Source organism: Muntiacus reevesi, chromosome 10 (assembly GCF_963930625.1).
Source record: "Muntiacus reevesi chromosome 10, mMunRee1.1, whole genome shotgun sequence".
Lineage (NCBI taxonomy): Eukaryota > Metazoa > Chordata > Mammalia > Artiodactyla > Cervidae > Muntiacus > Muntiacus reevesi.
The window spans coordinates 25,855,812-25,878,336 of NC_089258.1; the positions used below are offsets into that span (position 1 = coordinate 25,855,812).

Genomic DNA, 22,525 nt, shown 5'->3' on the forward strand with positions numbered 1-22,525 from the left:
AGACACTAGTTGAAAAGTAAACAAGTGGACAGGAGGTCAAGGATGGGATATATTGCTAAGTGTTTTGAGTGCCACTGTTGGAATACACAAATAAATCTCAGACATGTACTGCAGTACAGGGGAGGATGTACCTTGCTATTGAGTTCTGGTCCCTCCTCTGTTATGCACTTGTTGGATGACCTTGAATGAACTAAATCCCTACAAGCCTCACTTCCGTCATCTAGGATAATAAGTACAATACCTCCTTCCCAGGGTTGCTTTGTACTCTGAGATGATGTCTAAAAAAAAAAAAGGCCTACAAATGATAACAATGCTACAACTATTATCATGATTTTCTTTTATGCCCAGAGTCTGCTGGATTGAGTGTTTGGCATGAAATTAGTGCTCAGTAAATATTTGCTGTTTTGTAGTTTAAAAGTTTAGGTCAAGAAGATTTAAAGGTAACGAGGAGATACAGCAGGGCATTCTGCAGCATTCTGCAAGGCTCTTAACTCTTGGCAAACCTCTCTTCATCAACAACATTATAGTCCTCTAAGGACCTTCTCCTACACTCACTGTGTCTCCATAAGAAAAAGGAAACAGGATTCAGCAGAGCTAACACGATGGGAACAGAAGTCTCTGTAGCTTTCCATGCAGGAGGTACAGCATGACTCCACAGGGCACAGAGCAGGGAGCTGGTGGCCTCAAGGTGGCAGACTGGGGCGGGTATGGACAAGCCAGTCATAGCCAGAGTCCTGATTCCCCGCACGCACTGAGACGGCAACTCACCTTTTTCAGGTATGACACAGTGCTACTGCTATTTCTGCATGAGCTGAGGGAAGACTCCACGTCCTTCTTGACCAGGGTCAGGTAGTAGCCTGTCCCCAGCTGGTTCTTTAGGAACAGGGAGGAGCCCACGCAGCAGAGCTTCCCGTGGGAAATGATGGCGATCCTGTCCCCCAGGATGTCCGCCTCATCCATGTGGTGCGTGGAGAGGATGATGGTGCGGCCTGCCAGGCACAAACACAGGGACATGGCACAGGTGAGGCTGGCCATCCTCACTGCTCACAGGGGCCGAAGCTACAGAAATAAGAGCCGGGGGACGCCTGGGAGGAAGACCCCAAGGCTGTGTGCTTGTGACCCCCAGGCTGGTAATGTGAGAACAGCTTCTGCATCCTCATAGAACAAAGGGCAGGAATGCTTATCTGGGAACTAGCTCCAGGCCAGCAGCGTGCTAGGTGGTCTATGTGTTAGTGTGCTAGGGCTCATTTAACTAAACCCTTCATAAGGCGGGCTTCCCTGGTGGCTCAGTTGGTAAAGATTTCACCTGCAATGTGGGACACCTGGGTTTGATCCCTGGGTTGGGAAGATCCCCTGGAGAAGGGAATAGCTACCCACTCCTGTATCCTTGCCTGGAGAATTCTATGGACAGGGGAGCCTGGCAGGCTACAGTCCATGGGGTCGCAAACAGTAGACACAACTGAGCGACTTCCACTTTTCGTAAGGTAGGAATTAACCACCATTATAGATAAAGACACTGAGGCAAGTTTAATGGTTTTTCCAAAGTCTGGGCCAACTTGAGCTGACTCCAAACCTGTGCACCTTGTACCATACCATCCTATGTATCTTCTACCCTGGTGGCTCAGCGGTAAATAATCTATCTGCAATGCAGGAGCTCCAGGGAGATGTGGATTCAAGCCCTGGGTCGGAAAGACCCGCTGGAGGAGTGCATGGCAACCCACTCCAGTATTCTTGCCTGGAGAATCCCACAGATAGAAGAGCCTGGCAGGCTACAGTCCATGGGGTCACACAAACTGACTGCACCTCTCCCATCCACTCAAGTGTTCCTCTACTTGTCAACATGCAATCACAGCGCACCACGTGGGGACACAGATACAGGATGACACAGCCTCGGCTCTCAGGAATCTGTCTGCAGGGGACCATGATTATACTAGGCAAGGGAAAGTTCTATGTTGGAGGGGGCCCAGGGGACCCACAGAGGACGCCCTTTGTCCCCATTTCTCTCCTCCATGCAGGCCCCTAGGGATTGAAGTGCAAATTTGAAGTGTCTTGTAAACCAGGCCTCCTACTTGCAGACCAGGGCTGAGCTCAGAGTTCAGCTCCATATTCTCCTTAAGAAGCAATTCTGCTGCTCTAGTAGGAACAGCCCTGAGATACAGTCAGTCTTTGAGAGCCCCTCCCTCCCTCCCTTCCTTCCCCCTCCCAGCCCAGAACAGAGTAAATACACATTAGTGACCTTGTCGGTATTTCAGCAGCAGCTCCCATATCCCCCTGCGGGAGTAAGGGTCCACACCGGCTGTGGGCTCATCCAGAATGACAACCTTGGATCCCCCAACAAAGGCCAAGGCCACAGACAGCTTTCTCTGCATTCCACCTACAGCGAGAGGAGACAGGTCCCAGACCAGCCCAGTGAATGACGGCAGAGGGAGCAAGAGACAAGTGGAGACACCCCCCTGGGGACAAGTCCTGGACACGTTTCTGACCCACCCTTTCCCTTCCTTGAAGCAGGGGACCCTAGGGCAGCCATATTTCATGTGTGTGTGTGTGTGTGTGTGTGTGTGTGTGTGTGTGTATGTAGAAGGGGAGGTGGAGGAGGAAGACAGCTTTGGGCCTCACCTGACAGCTGACTTGTTTTGCTTTTCAGTTTGCTTGGAGGCAAACCAACATCCAAGGCCATCTGCTCCATCTCAGCTTTCACGTGCTTCTCGGAGAGCCCTTTCAGGCGGGCATAGAACCAAATGTGCTCCTCGACAGTCAGCCTGGGGATGGAGGGGCAGGTCACCCAGGACACACAGAACACAGTGCCTCCTCACCCAGAACATGACAGGCACATTTTTCTTTCCCCACTTTTTTTTTTTTAAAGCTTTATCCATTTTTGCAAGATAATCTCCAGGAAGGATTCAAGGCAGAACCACAGTGAGCAGCCATATGAGCTGCTCGAGAAACAACACCAAAATTGTGACAGGTCACATCCACTCTATTCCCCGCAGGCCTGATGGCCACCCATCAGGCAGCAGCAGGTCCTCGGAGAGCCTTTCTCCATGGCCCACCAACCAAGGAGCTGCCTCAGCCTGCAGCAACTCCCTTGAACCTCAAAGGACCTCAGCCCTGACAGAAGAAGGACCCCTGGAGAGGACACAAGTCTGAGCTGCCCACTTAGATAAGAGAAAACCGGGGTGCAGAAGGGGGTGCCCTTCCCAAGGTCACAGAGCTCACATCTCTGTCTGCTCACCACAGGGGCTCCCTGATTGCTGATGGACAGGCTGAATGGGAGCAAAGTTCTGAGCAGGAAGCATGCAGCCCACATCCTGAGGGCCCAGGGTACCACCAGGTGAAAGCTGTGGCAGCCTCAGGGAGGGTGTGTGGGGAGAGAGGGTTCCTTGCTCTAGAAGGACAGCAATAGACGGCACCATTTCCCCAGCGCCCATCCACCGGCTGGACCAATGTAACACCTCCCACCCCACAACTCACTTTTCTAAAACTGAAGGACAACCAAGTCTCAACATGTCCAGGAAGGTGAGGCCTGCCACCCCCAGAGGTGGTAAAAATGCTTAAGTCCAACCCTGCCCATCACTCCTGACACCTCCGTAGAGGGGCCGCTGGTACTCACATGTCAAACAGCACATTGTGCTGGGGACAGACCCCCAGGTTCTGCCGGATGCTGCTCATCTCAGAGCGGATGTCTTTCCCTAGGATGTAGGCCGTGCCCGAGGTGGGAGGGAACAACCCAGTCAGGATGGACCTGAGGACAAAAATGTGAAAGTACAGGAGTCGGCGTTAGCACTCCTGCCCTGGAGACGCTCCATCCTAGGCTGCAGAGCCCGGGCGGAAAGCAGAGGCGGCAACCCTCCACCCTCTTTCCTTCCTAAGACCCCAAGGGACACCCACACAGCAAAGGACTCTTTGCCTCAGTGAACAGATAGGGGTGGGCCTATGTGTTGGAAATGGCAATTTCAGCACACGCATTTTTTAACTAAAGATTTCAATTTGCAATGGGAAGTACAGTTTAAAACACACATTTTGTATACCTAAAATCATGTTCAAGTCAAATGGACAAAGTAGAACCAATTATGTAAAGATGAAAATAATTTGTGTGTTAGGATTTTTTAGATTTTAAAGATTTCTAAAGATTTTTGGCAATGTTCGCAATATATTAATTGTGCATTTAAAAAATACATAACAGGAAAAAGAAGTTACCTCCCCCACCACCAACATACCCTCTGAAATGGTTGATGGGCTACACTGAAAGCCTCTGAGGGTAACTCTGGTGTGTTTATGGCCCGTGTTCCCTTCTGAAACTGCTCATTATTAAGGTTCTTATAGGTCCCAGAGAAGGCAGTCTTACAGCCAGCTGCCCAGCTGTTCCTCACATCTGCTTAGAGACAGAGTTTCCAGAAATTGCCTTCTCCCTCTTCCTTTTCACATCCTTGCCTCCCAATCCTGACCAAACCAGTCCCAAAGAAACCCTTTCTCAGATCTGCCACAATGTCAGGTTCTAAAACACTGCAGAATTTTGAGAACCAAATGGGAAAGGTCATCGAAAGGTCCCCAGCCTATTCTGACCTGAAGAAATAATATCTAGGAAAATCCAGCATTTGGAAAGCATTCTCATGATAAGATGACATTTTTACACTCATCGACTCCTCATGCGCTCTGCCCTTGCCCTGGGCAAGCAACACAATGTCCTTAGGTACGAGTGTCTGACTACAGGAAAGAACCTTCCTGCGGCTGATTCTGAGAGAGCCACACCCGTTTCTTACATGGTGGTGGTCTTGCCAGCTCCGTTGTGGCCCAGGAAGGAGGTGATCTGCCCCTCGTAGAAATTCAAGGCCAGGCCATCAACAGCCACCTTCATCCCGTCTCGGTACACCTTCATCAGGTTCTGAATGGACACACCTAGTTTCAGATGGGTGGGTTCCTCCTCCATGCAGACTGTGAGAAGACAGGACAAAATCAGCCACAGAATACAGTAACAAGTGGAAGGTAAAGGCGCAGGGTCTTGTAATTTTACAACTGTCCTCTCTCCATGGCTATTTCTGGTTTCTCAGGCAAGCAGGCAACAAATCTTTAATTAGGGCCTTACTGGGCACTAGTGTTGGTGATCGGAAAACAGTGAGAAAGGGGCAGAGAGGCTGGGGAAGAAGAGGAGAAACGGCAGGAGGAGCAGTTGGATCAGCCGGCAGGGGCGGGTGGTAAGGGATCTCATGAGCCATACCAAGGACGTCACACGTCACACTGGCAAGCGGGGGCAGGGCACAGAAGAGATCAGCAGAGGAGGGACTTCTGAAAGATTTAGGAAGCCATACTGAGCACAAAGTATGTGTATATGTGTGTGAGGGACAGGTGGAGGTGAAGGGAGAGATCAAAAGTCACTTTTTTTTTAATGAAGCCAAGAAAGCAAAGAAAATGTCCCGTAGGAACTCAGAGAGCAACTCCCCCAGAAGTCAACAGCCCTGGACACAAATGCAGTCAAGAACTTGGAAAGGGGCACCTCCTGTGATGTCTCTGCCCCCAGGGGGGTTTTAGACTCTTCAGGGAGGGAGCCACCCCTTGCCCCCTCAAGGAGGGCCAGGAGGGGCACCAGCACGGCAGTCAGGGGGACGCAGGTCAGCAAAACTCACTTTCTGATGCTCCCTTCTGGCTGGAACCAGGGTGGCTCTTCTCATCGCTTTCCTCGCCGAACCAGTAGGACTTAGTACAAGGAAAATACCAGGGCCTGGGGATTCCATACTGGCCTGAAAGCCAAACACAGATGTGAGCCGAACTCTGTAACGCCCCAGCGACCCCCAGGTATCCCAGACACAGCTTCCTTGATGTCTCCCCATGACACAGCTGCTGGGAGACAGGACAGAACGGAATGGAGGTGGCGGAGGAGGGGCTGACATTTGCTGAGCTCTACTATGCATGACCAACACCCTGCACGTCTCTGAATCTTTCCAGCAACCCCAGGAGGCAGGGTATCATTCCCACTTTAGACACGAGGAGACTGAGGGATTAGTGGCCCACTCAAGATCACTCAGCCAGTGAAGTGAAGGACTCAGAATCTGAATCCAGATCTGTACAACACAGAATTGCACATTCAGTGTGGGACATTCAGGTAGTTCAAGTAGGGATAGGTAATCAATATTTCATGGCCACTCCTTTGGAGAAAAATCAGAAAGTGAACCAGAAAGGGTTAAACCTCACTCTCTCAGAATTTGATCTTCCATGAAAATATATCCAAGGCAGGTCTCAGTCAAGAAGTTTTATTAGGCAAGTATAAAAATGAACTTTTAAGACTTTTAATTAAAGCACAGGCAAGGGCTTAGCACCAATGTGTATCTTGTTATTCATAAGCTGTACTCAGGAAACAGAACCTCTGCTGGTGGTAACTCGGGGGATACAGAATTTGAGACCTGGTTCAGCTTGGGAGGGCTCTCCTGGGCAAGCTGACTCAGTGTAACCCACTTGGGTTCACCTCCCAGCACCTACTCTTACCAGTTATGTGGCCACAGGTAAGTTATTTAACTTCTTTGCATCATACTCCTCTCATTCGCAAAAACTGGGTAGAACAGTAACTCCCTCACAACAGTCTTATGAGTGTTAAATTGAACCAAAGCATCATTTAGAAGACACTGTGCAGGTGCCTGGCCCATAGTGCTCAAGAAATAAGAGTTAGGTCAGTAGTAAAAGCTGTACTTTTAGCATCAGTAGCTTCTCCTTAGAGATAATTTGTTTGCCATAGGTCTAAAGTCCTAACCACTTTCCAAGGAGACCTGGGCCCTGCAGAAATTCCAGCACAAAGAGAGGAAAATGAAACGGTTAGAAATTTCTTTTTCCTGGATGAAGACAAAAGCAGTGTGGAAGTCCAGCGTACCTGGAAACACAGCCTCGATGTACCATGTCATCACGCCGTAGAGGAAGGTGTCAAACAACATCATGGAGATGGAGGTGGTGAGGTTGAAGCCATCCTCCTTTGTGGGACTTTCAAAGAGGTTGTCCCACTGTACCCCAATGCCCTGCTCCTCGAAAAGGGCAAAGTACTCACAGCCGAACCCAAAAGCCACAGGAGACATCAGGCTCTGTGTAAAAGAGGCAAAATTCATTCATCCATCTCCTTGTCTCTCATTTTCCTATCACTGCTAATGTAAATGCCACCTGGAGAAATGTGAATTTGCAAAATGGATCAATTACAAGATATGGAAATATTCATCTACAGAGTCCCTTCAGGGGAGTGGGCTCCTTGACAGCATATAAAGTGATTCTATTTATAAGCACTCATTATGCACACACATTTCAGAAATGCATATATGATGGCATATAAAACTTTTAGAATTTTATGCTTCTAAAGATGCCTCAAGGGCTCAGCAACTGCCCCTTATACACGCACATAGACACACACACACACACACACAAACACACAGGCATTTTTCAGGGTCCTCTCCAGCTCCCTGCTCGGTCAGCGATGGGCTCAGTGTCATAGGAACCTGTCTGGGGCTGCTGATGCCTAATGGGTCCAGACAGAAACACTTGGAGCATCTTATGGGGAACTCAGGAAACAACTCGCTCTTACAGGGACTTGCATACTTTCAAAGGCCTCTCCTCCTCTGTACAAAGGAAGGGAGTAAAGTCAGGGATTTGTGGGGCGATGGGGCACCTGTTCCTCAGTCATGAAGTTTAGAAAATATTACTCAAGTTAAACTTCATACCGGACACAAGGAAGATAAAGGTCCAGCACAAGCCAGCTCTGACCTCAAGAACTTTCAGTTCTATCTGTGGCTGTGACTTTGTGGTGAGCTTAACATGGCTAACAGAGCTGGGAGATCAAAGGCAGAACTGGCCTCTATGCTCTAAAGGCATTCCCCAGGGCCATTTACCCCCAGCTGGCCCACGGTGCAGTTTGGCTCCCTCAAAACTATCATTCGATTCAACTTAACCAGTGTTCACTTAGAGGCCTAAAGATAAACTACACAGTACCTGCCTTCAAGGAGCATACAATCTAGAATTGAGGCTTAAGTCCCCATGGAAACAGAATCTCTTAACTTCTGTTCTCAGCTTGGACTACGAAGCAGAGGTGAAATACCAGGGGTGGCTGTGACTGCAGGTACTGCCGAAGGGCCAGAGCAACTCACCATGAAGATCTTGAGGGTAAAGCCCACGTAGTCCTGCCACGCCACGCACAGGACATACGGCAGGTACAGCATGAAGTAAATGATGCCCCCACAGGCGGCCGCCAGGTTGGCTCTGGAGAAGAGCGTGCTAATCAGGAAGCACTGCAGGATGGTCACCGTGGCGAACACACACAGAAAGACAAACACCACGCTGGGGTCGCTGTAGGGCAGCAGGTTTCCGAACTGGGAAGAAAGAGACCGAGTAAGACTCTCAACAAGCAATGATCCATGGGAAGCAGCCAGGGCTTACCCCTAGTCATCTTAAAGACGATATAGAGAAACAGCGCTGTTCATTTTTCTGGTGAGTGAACTGAAGTCTACAGAAGGGAAATGACCAGCCCAAGACCACACAGCAAAAGAATAGTAGAATCAGAAACAGAACAAAGTCCAGGCTTGATATTCACCCAGGTTCATCTCAACAGACAATTCTGTTCATTGTTTCTCCAAGAAATAATAAGGCCTTTTATAAGGACTAAGAGCACCAAGAAAGAATTGCAGGAGATAGCATCCTACGTGACCCCTCTCTCTCTGAAAGCCAAGGATAATGGCCAGGCCATCCCCTGTGAGAACGTGCCATGGATTCTGAAGCCACACAACCATCCAAACTCTGTGGACCTGTCAAGTTTCTCCCAAGTAGTTGGTTTTGTTTCACAAGGACCTACGAACACACAATTGGCAGAGCAGCTCACACCCACCAGCCACAGGACCCTCATCCTGGCCACAGAGCTCAGGTCTGGCAGTCAGATATCAAAGCATGAGGGGGGCTTGATTTCAGCAAGAACTGCTCTGCCATACTGCCGGGTGACCTCAGGGAAGTCCTTAACCTTCCTTGGCCTCATTTCCTTGTATGTTAAATGGGTTACTTAGTGAAGACATCATAAGACAGCACATGCATGTGTTTTAAATCGTGTTTGGCAATCAGTAAGTGCTCACTTGTAATGATTAGTAGCTAGTAATTAATTGTTAGTTTTTTTTCCCTTGGTACCCCTCTGCTTTTAACAACATTTATTTTTAAAAGATGTATTCTTTAATGAAACAATTGAGAAAAAATTGGCATGTAAATCTATTAATGTAAGGGGTGGACACAGAACTGCACTGTACAGAGTCCCCTTCATGGAAAGGCTTGCTGACTGGCTGTCAGCGGACAGCCTCAGGTGCCAACTGCTCTGGGTTTATCCCAGTTGCAGAAAGCTGCCCAGCTCTGGGGCGCATCTTTCTAGTTACTATTTGAGGGGCCTAAGACTATGGATTGTCAGAGAGGGAGGCCTTGGGTAGCCTAAAGTGCTGGACATTTCAACTCCATGGCCAGAGTGCCCAGGGGCTTAGCCATGCACCACAGTTCAACTCCTGTCTCTGCTCAATCCTGCATCCTCTCCATTCCTTGTATAGATATAGATCCCTAAGAAATAAACATACACCAAACTCTACCTCAGCCTCTGCTTCCAGAAAAGCTTAACCTACAACAGTATCTATCCTTCTGATTATGGCTTTTAGAAATTCTGGCAGAATCATCACCCAATACATATATCTAGGAAAATGAGTAACTCTCAGATTACCATCACAAGCCATCGCCAAGCAGATAGCATGGTGTAGTTAAGCACATGCTCACCTAGGACATGAGACTCCTAGGTTCAGTCTGGTTTAGCTACTAACCGGCTGGGTAGACACTGGGCAAGTTGCTGCCCTTCTTGGGGTCTCACCAAGTCTCATCACTTTTCCCAACTATAAAATGAAGGAATTGCAGGGACTGCACCTCTGACCCTATCCCTCCCAAACAATCTGTGCTTTTCTTCTGAGCCGGTAGCCCGGGGAGCACAGGGAGAAGCCGGTGAAGCAGCCTTACTTTCAGGATGACCACCAGTAGGCCGGCGCTCACAAGCAGAGGGATGAGGCTACTGATGAACCAGCTGAACCAGAGGATACCATTGTCCAGGCCCATGATGCGCATGGTCTCCTTCAGCCGCGCCTCCTTCTCGTACACAATGCCCTTGATGATCACAGCCACTGAGTAGATCCAGGCCAGCGTCATGAAGAGAGGCATGGACCGGCTCATGACCCGCAGGAAGCTGGAAGGGCAGGGGAGGGTTAAAGGCAAGAGTGAGCCAGGCTCCTGGGCCAACAACTCTGGGCCAGCATGCAAGAGAAATCAACAGGACCAAGCCCGAGATGGGCAGACCTGTGCACCCTGACAGGAATGCTTCGCGAGTGGGGCAATGTAGTGATTAAAAACTATTAACAAAGTGATGCCACAGTTCTTTGAGGGCTTGCTTTAGTAACTAGACATCAGAGGTCATTAAGCTAAATGTGATTTTAAAGTACTAAAACAAAGCCAACAAAACCAAAAACCCAACTCATTGTCTCATGAAAGTTCAGCATCTTCAAGGTCATCTCATTATCAGCTTGCCTTGCACAACTGTTATAACAGATGGTGCAGAAACACACTTCAGGCAGCTCCTGTCAGTAACATTTCAGATTTCAGATTCCAAACGAGAAAATGAAATGCAGCGAAGTCAAAGGGACACAGAATCTAGACTCTGAAACTCAAGGTTCAAGTCTCAGCTCTACCACTTATGCACTTACAGGGTATGTCACAACAGATGTGTCCCCATCTTAATATGTTCTTTCTAGAGTAAAGCTTGGCTTGGGGGGGGTCTTGGAAAAGTCTTTCTTTGGAAAATACTGACTAATCTTTCCGAAGGTGAAAAATAAGATAAATCCAGGTGACCTGGAAAAGCTAGAATGAACCCTGCAAATAAAAGGGTGGTTCCATAAGAAGCTGGGAGAAATACAAGGAGAGTAACCCTGCTACTTCTGCAGTCTGATCTCTACACACACACAAACACCCACACACTCACTCTCACCCTCACCCTCACACAACAGAGAATGAAAGAGTTTCCAGAGTTTGGAAGAGACATGACATACTTCAGATGCCTGCAATAACGACACCTTTGCCCATTCTTGCTCTCTCACAAGAAATCATGAGCCACAGAGCCACAGTCCCCACTTGCAGCACAGGGACTAAGCACTAAAAGGTTATCTAAAAAGTCTAAGATAAAATGGACTTGTTCAGTTTTATTTGCATTGTTTGAAAATGTGGTTTACCACTTATTGAGAAGAAGAAAAACTGATGTGAAGTCAGTTCTTCAAGGTCACGTAACACTGCACCTCTGTATTTGGGGGACATGTGGATGTGTGGGTGTATTTGGCATGTGCTCATCATGACACATTTTAAACTTGGAGATTGGGCCAATTTTGACCAAAAGGATAGGGTGTGAAAAATAAAAGTTCTGGTAACCGTAGACCAGAAAGGAGTGAAGATTACTGGCGTGTGGTATGTGTTGATGTGTGCCTGTGCCTCAAACTGTCAACTACCTACATCTAGCATCTTATTTCCTGAAATCTCCGCACAACTTCAAAAACAACAGTTTTTGCAGTAGCCACAGTCTTGTTTTCATCAATTTTTTGACCAGTATCAACACATATATAAAATAAATTTAACCAAAGCATTCTGTTTCCTCTCTTGGCATGTGTGTGTGTGCATGCGTGTGTGTGTACACACCCCACCTGGGGACAGTGCTAACCAGTTAAGTAAAGGTGGCAGCTGACTGGTAACTTACATGTCATCAACATAACAGGGGTAAGGCATCTGCTGCATGTACACGCCAGTTTTCTTCTCTGTGCCCGTCAGCACCCTGATGATTGCCTGCTCCACCACATCCTGCAAGTAAGCGAAGCCTCCCCAGACATACCGCATATCTTCAAAGGGGTCAGCCCGAGGACCAGGGTCCCAGTACCTTAAAACAAGCCACAGATGATTGAACATTCCTTAGAACCACACAACAAAAAATGCAATCACCTACAAGCCCACCACAACTACAGAGCCACTGTTTTTATTTCTGCGTCGTACTTTGTGATCTCAGTGACGCGTGCATGCGTACTAAATTGCTTCAGTCTTGTCCGACTCTTAGGGATGCTATGGACTGTAGCCCACCAGGCTCCTCTGTCCATGGGATTCTCCAAGCAAGAATACTGGAGTGGGTTGCCGTGCCCTCCTCTAGGGGATCTTCCCGACCCAGGGATTGAACCCAGGTCTCTTAACGTCTCCTGTACTGCCAGGTGGGTAATTTACCACTAGCGCCACCTGGGAAGCCCTCAGGGATGTGTATATGTTTTTAAATAGATACAATCGGAATGAGCAAACCACTTGTTGGCTTGGTTTTTTTCCCTCCTCCATTGTTTCCTAAGATTACTACAAGTGGACGTGTCAAAATTCACTTCATCATTTTTTATCTTGGTTATTTCTCCCCTTTTATAGAAATGGATACCATTAGTGCAGGGAAGCTAATGTCTTTTTCCCTCTTTCTTTGTTCCAGTTGATTTAATTCCTTCTGACTAATTTCCTTAAATGGAAATGCAAAAAGAAAAGACAAGGATATTTTATGATCTTTGAAACAGCTGTCTCCACCATGAATGTGCCAGTTACACCAAAATCATGCCACTGATTTATCTTCGTTTGAAATTCTTACAAAATTATTAAAGGACCTCCCGTCACATTAGCTGCTCCTGACTTCTCTAAGACTGGCTGGGACAACGAGATCCCACTTACCCGTCCTTGATCTTATTCGTCCTCTCCACATTGTCGATGTCCATTCGGATCTTGTACTTGACATGATGCGGTAACTCGACACTGCCGGGAGCGATTCCAGTGAACACAACCCCAGCCCAGAACTTGCGCTCATCCAAGAGTTCCATGGACTTGTTGATGAGCAGAACCTCTGTCGCTACTGGTTCTAGCTTGTTCAGGTTGACACACTAAAGGAAGAACAACCACCGTGAGCATGCTGACGGCCAGGAAAACAAGCAGTGGCTGAGGCAGCATCTACGCTAGGAGAGAAGCGCTAAGTGCGTGTCTTTTTTAATCCTCATCCTCTCACATCATTCTCCCATATTCCATTGACAATGGATTACTTGGGTTTTCACCTTAGCAATTTAAGAGAAATGCTGAATGTATTTTAGAGATAAGTTACTCATACTGATTTTTGTGGAGGGAAAGGGATTTCAACAATGATCAGGCCTCATTTTCTTCTGTTTTCTTAGTAATTCTGAGTCATAACAACTAAACAAACAGACCCAAAAAAATTTCATGTGTCCCTAATTAAGTCACATCATTTTTAGGACTCAAATTTTTTTAAACGTAATCAGTCCTATTAGATTTTACATAAGTTTCATAAGTAATACTTTCTTAAGGGAATGCTTTGCTGCCATTAGGTAGCTGGATATCAAAACAGGAAAAACTAGAAGACAATGGATAGAGATATTCTTGAGTCAGACAGAATAAAGCTAGAAGTCAGGTCTGTTTCTGTCTGTCTATCTCATTCATTCAACTAACATTTTTTTTGAGTGCCTTTTCATACACCACCTGTATTTTTAAGTGTCTTTTCATACACAACATGTATTAGGTTGGAGGGATGTTACTGTAAATAAGACTACACAAAATTTCTAAACTTTACTCCAGTCTGAATCTTATTGCATCATCTCAGAGAAAAAAGCCAAAGCCTTTTCTAAATGGTCCATGGAACAGTTCCTCACCTCCATGAAACGAGAGATGGTCTGGATTGCCTGGTTGGTCTCATTGAAGGCTTCTCTCCAGGTGTACACGGAGCCATTGGTGGACTGCACATCCTCTGGGTGTTTGGCCAGAAATGCCGCGATATCTTTGGCCTTCCAGTCTAAGCCTTCCAATCGCTGTTCCCAAAAGTCATCATTGCCTCTGCTGTCCAACAGTGTCTGCCATTCCAATGACAAAGTACAACCAAGTCTTGATGAGTGCTATATGATTTACAAAACCCTTTCACATACATTGTCATTTTTTTATCTTTATAAAAACTGTGAGGTAGGTAACAGTGTTTCCATTTTACAGGTGAGACCACTGAGGCTGAAAAAAATAACTTTTTACCAAGGATGAGTCATACACTAATAGGCATGGAGTTGACCAGTCAATGTCAGTCCAGTCTGAATCTAGTTTCCAGTATAGCTTAACAGTAAATGCTATTAACTACAGTAATAACAATAATCATACTTATACTCTATACAATTACTGTTGGATTAAACACTTTACCTCATACAACTCCATAAGGAAGTATGTCTAATAGTTTCCATTTCACAGATGAGAAAACAGGTTCATAGAAGTTAAGTCCCTAACCATAAGGTCACACAGCTAATAAGTAACAAAGCCGGGATATGAGACATGGGCTCTCAGATTCTATTGCACCTTCCCCCTGCATTATATCATCTTCTTCTTTTGAGACCCAGGCTGATAACTCCTCATGAAGACCCTAATTTCTAGACTGAATTAAGACAAACCTGTTGAGCTTAGGGAAAGAATGCTGCTGTTAACCAAGTGAAACCTGACCTTTCCCAGTTACCGGACGCATGGGTCATGATGAAAAGGCCTATCTTCCTTTTCTTTTCCCCTAGCTGGCTGGCTCTCCACATGGGTCAACACGGAAGAGCAGGAAAATCAATCAGGTGCTCAACCAGGAGGTGCAGAGGACCGGGGCAGAGGCCTGCAAAGATATGCTGCCAGAAAAGTGGGTCTGTTTCAACCTCAGCTCATGGAAAAGAGAATCAGCCACAACTCCTGTCATACCTTCAAGAAGGCAGATGAAACTCTGACTCTACTGAAGTGGAATCTCTAAAGGTCAAACTCTGCTATTCTTAAAATTAGTCTCATTTCTACTAACATTATAAGCTTGTCCCCATGTGGCTTCATATTTATTATTTTAATGGGAGCATAATAGTTTTTATAGGGTATATAAACTATAATTTCATTAACTATTCCCATACTGTGAACATTTAGTCTATTTCTAATTTTTCACGAAAAAACAATTATTATAGCAATAACATTCTGTTTTGTAGGGTGTCTTCTTTCTTTAAAATTATTTCTGTATGGGATACATCCCTGAGGGTGTGTGGAATGGAAGTACACGGGATAGCACACTTTTTATGGTTCTTACAATTTTCATTCCAAATTGCTTTCCTATAGGGAACAACAAATTATATTGTCATCAGTGAGGATATGTATTTTTAATAACATAATAGATACAAAATTGTATCTCACAAAGGTGCACAGGGGAATGGGTTAGTGATTCTGAAATGATTTTGTTTGAGACTTGAACTGAACAAATAAAACCTGAGTGAAGACATGCAGTATTTGAGGCGAGGTCTACCCCACCCAGTGCAGCTTCTGAGCAATACAGCCAAGGAGAGCAGCAAGGCCTGAGAGATGTACCCAGTGGGATCACTGACTACATGATTCTAGGGTATGAAGATCACCCTCAGGAGCAGTGTCCATGGAGAAAGCAGAGGCTGAAGGTGAAGGAAACAAATAGCAGCTCAGAAAGAACAGTTGAGTATCAATGTGTTCCATGACTCAACAAAGAAATGTCTCTAGATCTGTGGGTGCCTCTGGATAGAACAGGTGTAGACAGCGCCAGACACAGCAGAAGATAAGAGCTATCATGGAGTAGAGGGGTGGTTGCCAGGGGGCTAGGGAAACACAGAGGTCAAAGGGTATGACGTTCCCATTATTAGATCTGAGGGTCTAATGTATAGCATGGTGACCATAGTTAATGATACCATCCTGTACACTTACACTTGTTAAGAGGTAACTAGGTGAAGAAAGGGACATGTTACTTAGCTCCAACGTGGTGATCATTTCACAATGTACACATATATCAAAACACCAAGTTGTATACGTTAAATACATCCACTTTTAATTTGTCAATTGCACTTCAATAAAGTTGAAAAAAAAAAGAGCTACCCCAACAGAACCAGAAGTCTCAGGCACTGACGCATGTACCAGATGTGAGCCTTCAGGGGGTGCGGAGGACGGAGAAGCCCAAACTTATGGAGTGAAATAAACACTCCTTAGTAGAGAAAAGAAAGCAGTTAGAGGAAGCTCCTTCAACTTCCACCCACAGGCTGATGAGTCCCTAACTGGTGTCTCCAGCCTAACCAACCAGTTACACTCCAAGCCCTAGTATCCACTGACTTGTCGGACATCCCTACCATCCATCAGCTAGAAATTTAGAATCACCCGGAAACTACCCTCTCTTTCACTCCTCCACAACCAATCAGTCTCCAGGTTTTACCCCACCAGTGAGCCTCTGCCCTGGTCTCTGCCTTCCATCTTTCCTCTCTTCAACTCACTTGTCAAACCAGAGTAATGTATACATTGCCAAAAACCCTTCCATGGGTTTGGTAATGGTGTGTGAGAGCTTCAAGTAAAAGTCCTTGGCTTGACACCCAAGGCCCTCTCTACCACACACCATGCCTTTCTCCCCAGCCACAGCTCCTACATTTCCTATTGCACATCCTGGGCTCTCCAGCAGTATTCCCAATGAATGCCATGGCCATGTTGACAAGGGTCTCATCCCACAAGAACTGACAGCCTGTGACCTGCTCGAGCATCCAAGTCAAACTCTCTATTGAAGAGCAGGGGAAGCATCTGTCTGCCTACAAACTAAAATTCATGGAGTTCCTTCAATATGGCCCCTCATTACCCTCTGAGGCTCGGAAGGCGAGAAGTCCAACAAGAAGGAATGTAGGTTCTAAGGAGAGGACCAGAAGAAGATGTCTGAGACCACAGCAAGATCTATGACACTGTTTGTGGCTGGACCACATGAATCTCTTTTGGAGGAGAGACGGGAGCCCAACAGAGACCATCCTTCATGGGTGTAAGTTGTTGTTGTTGTTATTATTAGTCAGGAATTATTCACTCAATCCATACAAATTATTGTTCATGCTTCCCTGACAAAAGTCCCTTTGTTTTTAAAGCCTCCTTTAATTTAAGAATTAAATTGCAGGACCAGTGCAACAAAGATGACTCAGCTTTCCCATCACTGGAGGGCCCCCAGGGTATGGTCCCTCCTAGGGCATCTTGGGAGGTTCCTCAGCCTGTGAGAGTACCTCTCAGGGTAGATATACCACCCATAACACCCAGCTGCCCTTCTGATCAATGACGTGTCAAGACAAGAAACCTGGCAAAATCCATTTCTGCTTCTTAATAGCAGCAGGAACAAAAGGGAGAGGCCTCTCTCACCATGGAGACAGGAAATAGTCTAATGATTCTCTGACTCAGCCCAAGGCAGGATGATGTGATTAAATGGCACTCAGACTCAAGCAAAGGAGACATTTCATTCTTGCTCAGACTCCTCCGCTTCTGAATCCAATTGTCTTTACAGCACTTATCCCTTCTCAAGTGGTTCTGAAGCACTAAGTGAAATTTCCCTCCACGTAGTAACAGTGGCTCCTCACTCACACAGCGCCTCAGGGAGCAAGTATCTGTGATGAGTCTGCAGGTCAGAATAGGCTTTTGCTCGAACACCTCTGTCCAAGACCTACCAGGACCCAGTAGGGCTGAGTAAGGCACTGTGGCTCTACAGCCAGAAAACAGTCAAGGTCTTGTAATCACCAAACTCTTCCTCCAAATACCAATTCTAAGTTTCTTGAAACTCTGATTTTAACTATCAGATGCCTTGATGTTGACATGCATGAGATGGTGTGATCTGTGCACCATCACCTGTACCTCTGCCAAATGACCGCCCTGGGGCTTGAGCAGTGCTCAGTCCCTCTGTACTGGGTTCAATGTAAATAACTCTCCTCTCAGTCTCCTCTTGGGAAGTAAAGAGCATCAGGCAGGCACACAGTAATCAGAGAGACACTCACCCGGACAAGGTCCATTTCTGAGCTGCTCTCCATAAAGGTCCAGATCTTAGGGCTGAGCTCTTGCCACATGCCTTCTAGATCATGAAACACAGCCAGTTCCTGGAAGGTCTTATTCACCTGGAGTCAACCACGAAGCCAGGAGCAGCAAAAAATAGAAGAGGGGCAGAGACATGAGAAACTCAGCTACTCCCTGAAAAGACACTCCGTCACAGAAACCCTTTTCCTATCCTTCCCATCCCCACGAAGTGCCTGCCTGCAGCGGGGATTCAAACACCCAAGACTGGAGAGCTGGCCCTCAACAGTCAGCAGGGGCCTAGGTCAGACGGGAGGTCCTCATTCTTTGGAAATCCCAGAAAAGAATACTCAATATACTCCATCTGAAGCCACCTTTACATTTTTGTTCTTAATTCTAGGAAGAGTCTGTTGAGGGCCTCTCGGGCCCAGGTGGCTTACCTCAGTCATAAGTTGCCTTGTGACCGGAGTGTCAGGTGTATACAGGATCTTTCCAACAAGCAGGGGCTTGAGAGCTTTCCATATGATGCGGGAAAGGGGACTGGACTCCAGATTCTTCATCAAATCATTGCAATAAGGAGCTGTGAAAAGAATGAAAGGCAAATATTTGTATGCATGGTCATACATTTGTAGAAACTAACAAAAGCTTTAGAGCCAGCTGGTCAGTCATAGGTTTAAATCTCAGCCCTGCCACTTAATGGTTATGTAACAACTTCAGATTTGTGCCTCAGTTGACTGCTCTGTAAAATTAAAGTTAATGACATCCACTTAGCAGAGATGTGGAGAGGATTAACTGAGATATCATCTGTGGAGCCCCTAGAACAATGCTGGATAAATAATCAAAGTTTATTTTAACACTGATGATGTCACAACTGAGACAATATAGAAAAATACTTTTTACTATGCACAAGCCTAGAGTTGTAACTCTAGATGACTTAAGGCCAGCCTTCAACACTTTGTTTCCACTGGAAACAGAGGGTTAAATTTCAGACTTTAGTTTTCAAGCAGAAATAGAAAATCTCCCTTCAATTACTAAGTCTCATAACAAGTACCTGTAATAAATGTAATGCATATCCCAAAGTGAAAAATCCAAAGTCATAATGGATAATAAGGTCTGATTATCCAGAAAGATTCCCAAATTTTTAAAAAATTTCACTCTGGGTTCTTTTAGATTCCAAGTATCCTCTACATGCTGCAAAGCTAATATTTAAAAACAAAAAAGAGGACTTACTCACAGTTGTAGCTGTTGTGGAAATGAAGGCTCCCTCAGGTTGACTTACAAAGTGAGGGAGCAGAGGGGATGGCATTTCAGAAAACTGCCTACAGCACCCTTCCCTTCAGGCTCACAAAGCAACCTGCCACGGCTGGAGTGCTTCACTCCAGAGAAGAATAAAAGGTTCTTATGTTACAGTAACGCACTAAAAGCCACCTCACTCAGTGTCTGAAAGACACACCTGCAGTTAGAAACGGAGAAAGGCTTACTTGCATCATGTTTTCAAGGAAAACGATGCCACTGTCTACAGCTGTAACAGCGGCTCCTCGCTGCCTCAGGCATAGGACACACATCCCCACAAAACTGCCCAAGCGTGGGAAGCAGATATGGTGTAACAAGGTTCTCTAATGACACCTTGTAGCTAAGAACTAAAAACAAACAGCAGATCAAATGCCCGAGTCTGACAGCACACACATCACCATGAACAGGTATTCTGGAGGTCATGTGTTTATGGGCAAAAAGCATGGTGCCAGGCAGACCTGGTTTAATCTGGGTTCTTGCAGATTAGCTACAGTGTGAATTTGACCAAGTCACTGAACCTCTCCAAGACTAGAAAATGTGGGGCTATAAAACCTTCCTTGCAAGGAATTCCCTGCCAGAGGTCAAGGTTCCATCCCTGGTTGGGGAACTAAGATCTCACAAGCTGTGGTCCCGCTCAGCCAAAAAAAGAAAAAAGAAAGAAAAAAAAAAAACCTTCCTTGCAGGGTTACCAAAAGGGTTAAATGAGTTAACTTTAAAAAAAAAATGCAAAGGACATAAGAAATGTTCCCTAAATGCTATCTTTCATTATTGTTGTTATTGTTACGTTTTTATTATAAAGCATATCTCAAGGAGAGCAGGGGGAAAGGAAAGGGAGATAGGGAGAATGAGAAGAACCTTGATTACTCTGGGAACCACCTTCAGACATACCCCAGAAAACTGGAGAGGGTGACATTCAATCGTCCATTCACTTGATAAAAACACTGTGTGCCTGGGACGTGCCAGGCCCCTCTCACACAAGTGGGGACAGTTCGCTGGTGAGGAGAAGATTTGCTCCTCTAGGAGGACTGTCTGGGTGGCAAACACACATGTAAACAAGTACCCAGCTGCTATGTAGGATGAGGGTAAGCACGAGGAGAAGGCCCAGAGGGCTGAGTCTGGGACGGAGGTGGCGCCAGGGCCCGGCTGTGTAGACACTCACATGAAGAGTTGTCGTAGAAGGTGCCAGCGTCGTCTTCCGTGCCGTTGCCCCCGAAGAGGGCTTTGTAGTTGTTGTCCTCATACCAGTTCAGGGACTTGATCTTCAGGCCCCCGCCCTCGGGATGGCCGCAGATGATGCGGGACACAGCCTGGTAGATCTGGGTGGAGGAGCCGGAGTTGTTCATGTTGGTCAGAAACATCACCTCCTGCCGCATGTCACTCCAGCTCCTCATGCTGAACAGCTGGGGGAGGGAGCAGGCGGAAAAGGAAAAAGAGGGGGGAAGGTTGAAGACACAGGTTAGTTTCTTCACCTCTACAAAGCTTTACACCTCTACAAAGACACAGGTTAGTTTCTTCACCTCTACAAAGTCTTATCCCAGAACTTAACTTGTCTGATGTCGCCTCTCAGAAGCCTTGTGATGGGGACCGCCAGAGCCACGCTACCCCTCTGTGGTTAGAGGGACTGGTGTCATCTGAGAGACTGTTTGAGATGCAGGTTCTGGTCTATCTAGAGTTCAAATCCACTTTGTCACCAGGTGCCCAGGTGATTCCCATACACATTAAAGACTGAAGTACAGCCTAGAAGTTGGTGGAGCCCCTGGTGAGGGGCTTTATCTCTTCAGATTATCATCAGGTTTACAGAAGACGATGCTTTCCTTGAAGAATTATGTGTTCACATGTGTACATCAGGAACCGCTCACCTCCTCGGCCATGGCCTCATTTCTAAATCACCTCAAACTTCAGGGTGGAAACTGAGGTACCCTCTGCCCCTTGGTGGAAAAGGCACTGTGTGTGAAATCCCCACCCTCGTCTCAGCTAAGCGCCAGGCGCTGGGAAGGAGCACACGATGGGAGCTCGACTTGGAATCCCAGCCACGTCCTCACTGGCTCACAACCTTCGGAAAGTCACTTCTCTGAGGGCCCCACTTCTGACCAAGACGATGAAGCTAAAACAGAGCGTGGCGAGAACATCACACAATACCTGCTCTCCAAGAGGGCCCTGCACAGACCAGCCCCTGCCTGGAAGAGGCAGAGGCCCCAGGCAGCCGGCGGCTGAGTCCGGGATTTACATGTGACCAGCGCTTTGTCTCACACACAAATGTCCTCCAGCACCACGTGGACATCTTGGCCCAGTGGCTTATGATTAACCATTCACCGAGCACTTTGTATTTCCACACGTCTCACAATACGTCATTAATATACCCTTCCATTCCTTGCCCTGTCACTGCGTGCCCAGGCTGAGGTGTGGCAGCAGAGGGGAGGGGTGGCGGGACGCCACTCTTGCTCTGGAGGCAGTCTAGGCTCAGACTCCACGACCCGGTTTTCTCTCACAGAGCCCGCTGATCCCTGTGAGTGAGAAGGTCCTGGGTGCCACAGACCCTGCCTCTGCCTTCAGCCTGCAAAGGGGAACCAGGTGCTCCGGGGGTGGTCAGAGGTCACAAAGACTCTCCGCTCCAGAGAGGGAGGCTTTGACACCCAGAAAACACAGTTAGGTGGCCAGCTTTTCCTGACTTTATCTTCTGAGGTATACAGACAGGGAGGGCGATAGGCAGTCAGGCCCTCTTTCCTTTTGCTGGTGGGTGCAAGAGCCCTAGAGATTTTTGAAGGACAGCACAAAAGCCACTCACTTCTCTTTCTCGCCACCACCATCCTGCCATCTCCCGACCGAAAGGACAAATCTCTTCCCACAGAAAGTCAGCGCATCGTTGGACAGAAGCACTGTTAAGCAACTGAGTTATTCCAAATTCTTGGCTCTTCCCAGAACCTGCCTTAGGGGCAGACTCCTACGTGTTCAAACTTCAGCTCCTGCCCCAAACTTCCCCCGTGAAGTGCTTCCCACCACAGGGAAGGCAGCCGCTCAGCCTCCAACCCACAGGCGGTGGCATCTGATCATCATCTATGGAGTGAATGAACTACTGAGGCTTTCTCAATCCACTGCCTTGGCTTCCTCCCGCCCTTGCCCCATCACAGTCTCTTCTCAGCCTAACACGGAATCGTAAACAACTCTCATCCTCTCAGTCACACCAGACACCCCCGATCCAGACCCTCCAGTGGCCTCCCATCTCACTCCGTGTAAATCCAGCCTTACCAGGTCTGCACGGCACTCACCTCCTGCTCTAACCTCATCTCTGACTCCCCTCTCACTTGCTCTCTTTGTTCTGGCCACACGGGCCTCCTCCCTG

General features: G+C 47.0%; 1 protein-coding gene across 3 annotated transcripts in view; it reads right to left on the reverse strand.

The window, feature by feature from the left end:
* The window catches only part of ABCA1 (ATP binding cassette subfamily A member 1), a 131,853-nt gene that overhangs the window by 34,155 nt on the left and 75,173 nt on the right, over positions 1-22,525 (reverse strand). For all 3 annotated transcript variants that reach the window (XM_065946636.1, XM_065946638.1, XM_065946637.1), the window contains 15 exons: positions 20,345-20,585; positions 18,333-18,472; positions 17,880-17,996; positions 13,740-13,937; positions 12,757-12,962; positions 11,768-11,944; positions 9,994-10,216; positions 8,112-8,333; positions 6,857-7,061; positions 5,622-5,735; positions 4,761-4,932; positions 3,611-3,742; positions 2,617-2,759; positions 2,237-2,374; positions 769-989 (listed from right to left, as the gene is read on the reverse strand). In XM_065946636.1, coding sequence (XP_065802708.1) covers positions 769-989; positions 2,237-2,374; positions 2,617-2,759; positions 3,611-3,742; positions 4,761-4,932; positions 5,622-5,735; positions 6,857-7,061; positions 8,112-8,333; positions 9,994-10,216; positions 11,768-11,944; positions 12,757-12,962; positions 13,740-13,937; positions 17,880-17,996; positions 18,333-18,472; positions 20,345-20,585 — 2,649 coding nt within the window. The remainder of the gene's footprint in view (positions 1-768; positions 990-2,236; positions 2,375-2,616; positions 2,760-3,610; positions 3,743-4,760; positions 4,933-5,621; positions 5,736-6,856; positions 7,062-8,111; positions 8,334-9,993; positions 10,217-11,767; positions 11,945-12,756; positions 12,963-13,739; positions 13,938-17,879; positions 17,997-18,332; positions 18,473-20,344; positions 20,586-22,525) is intronic.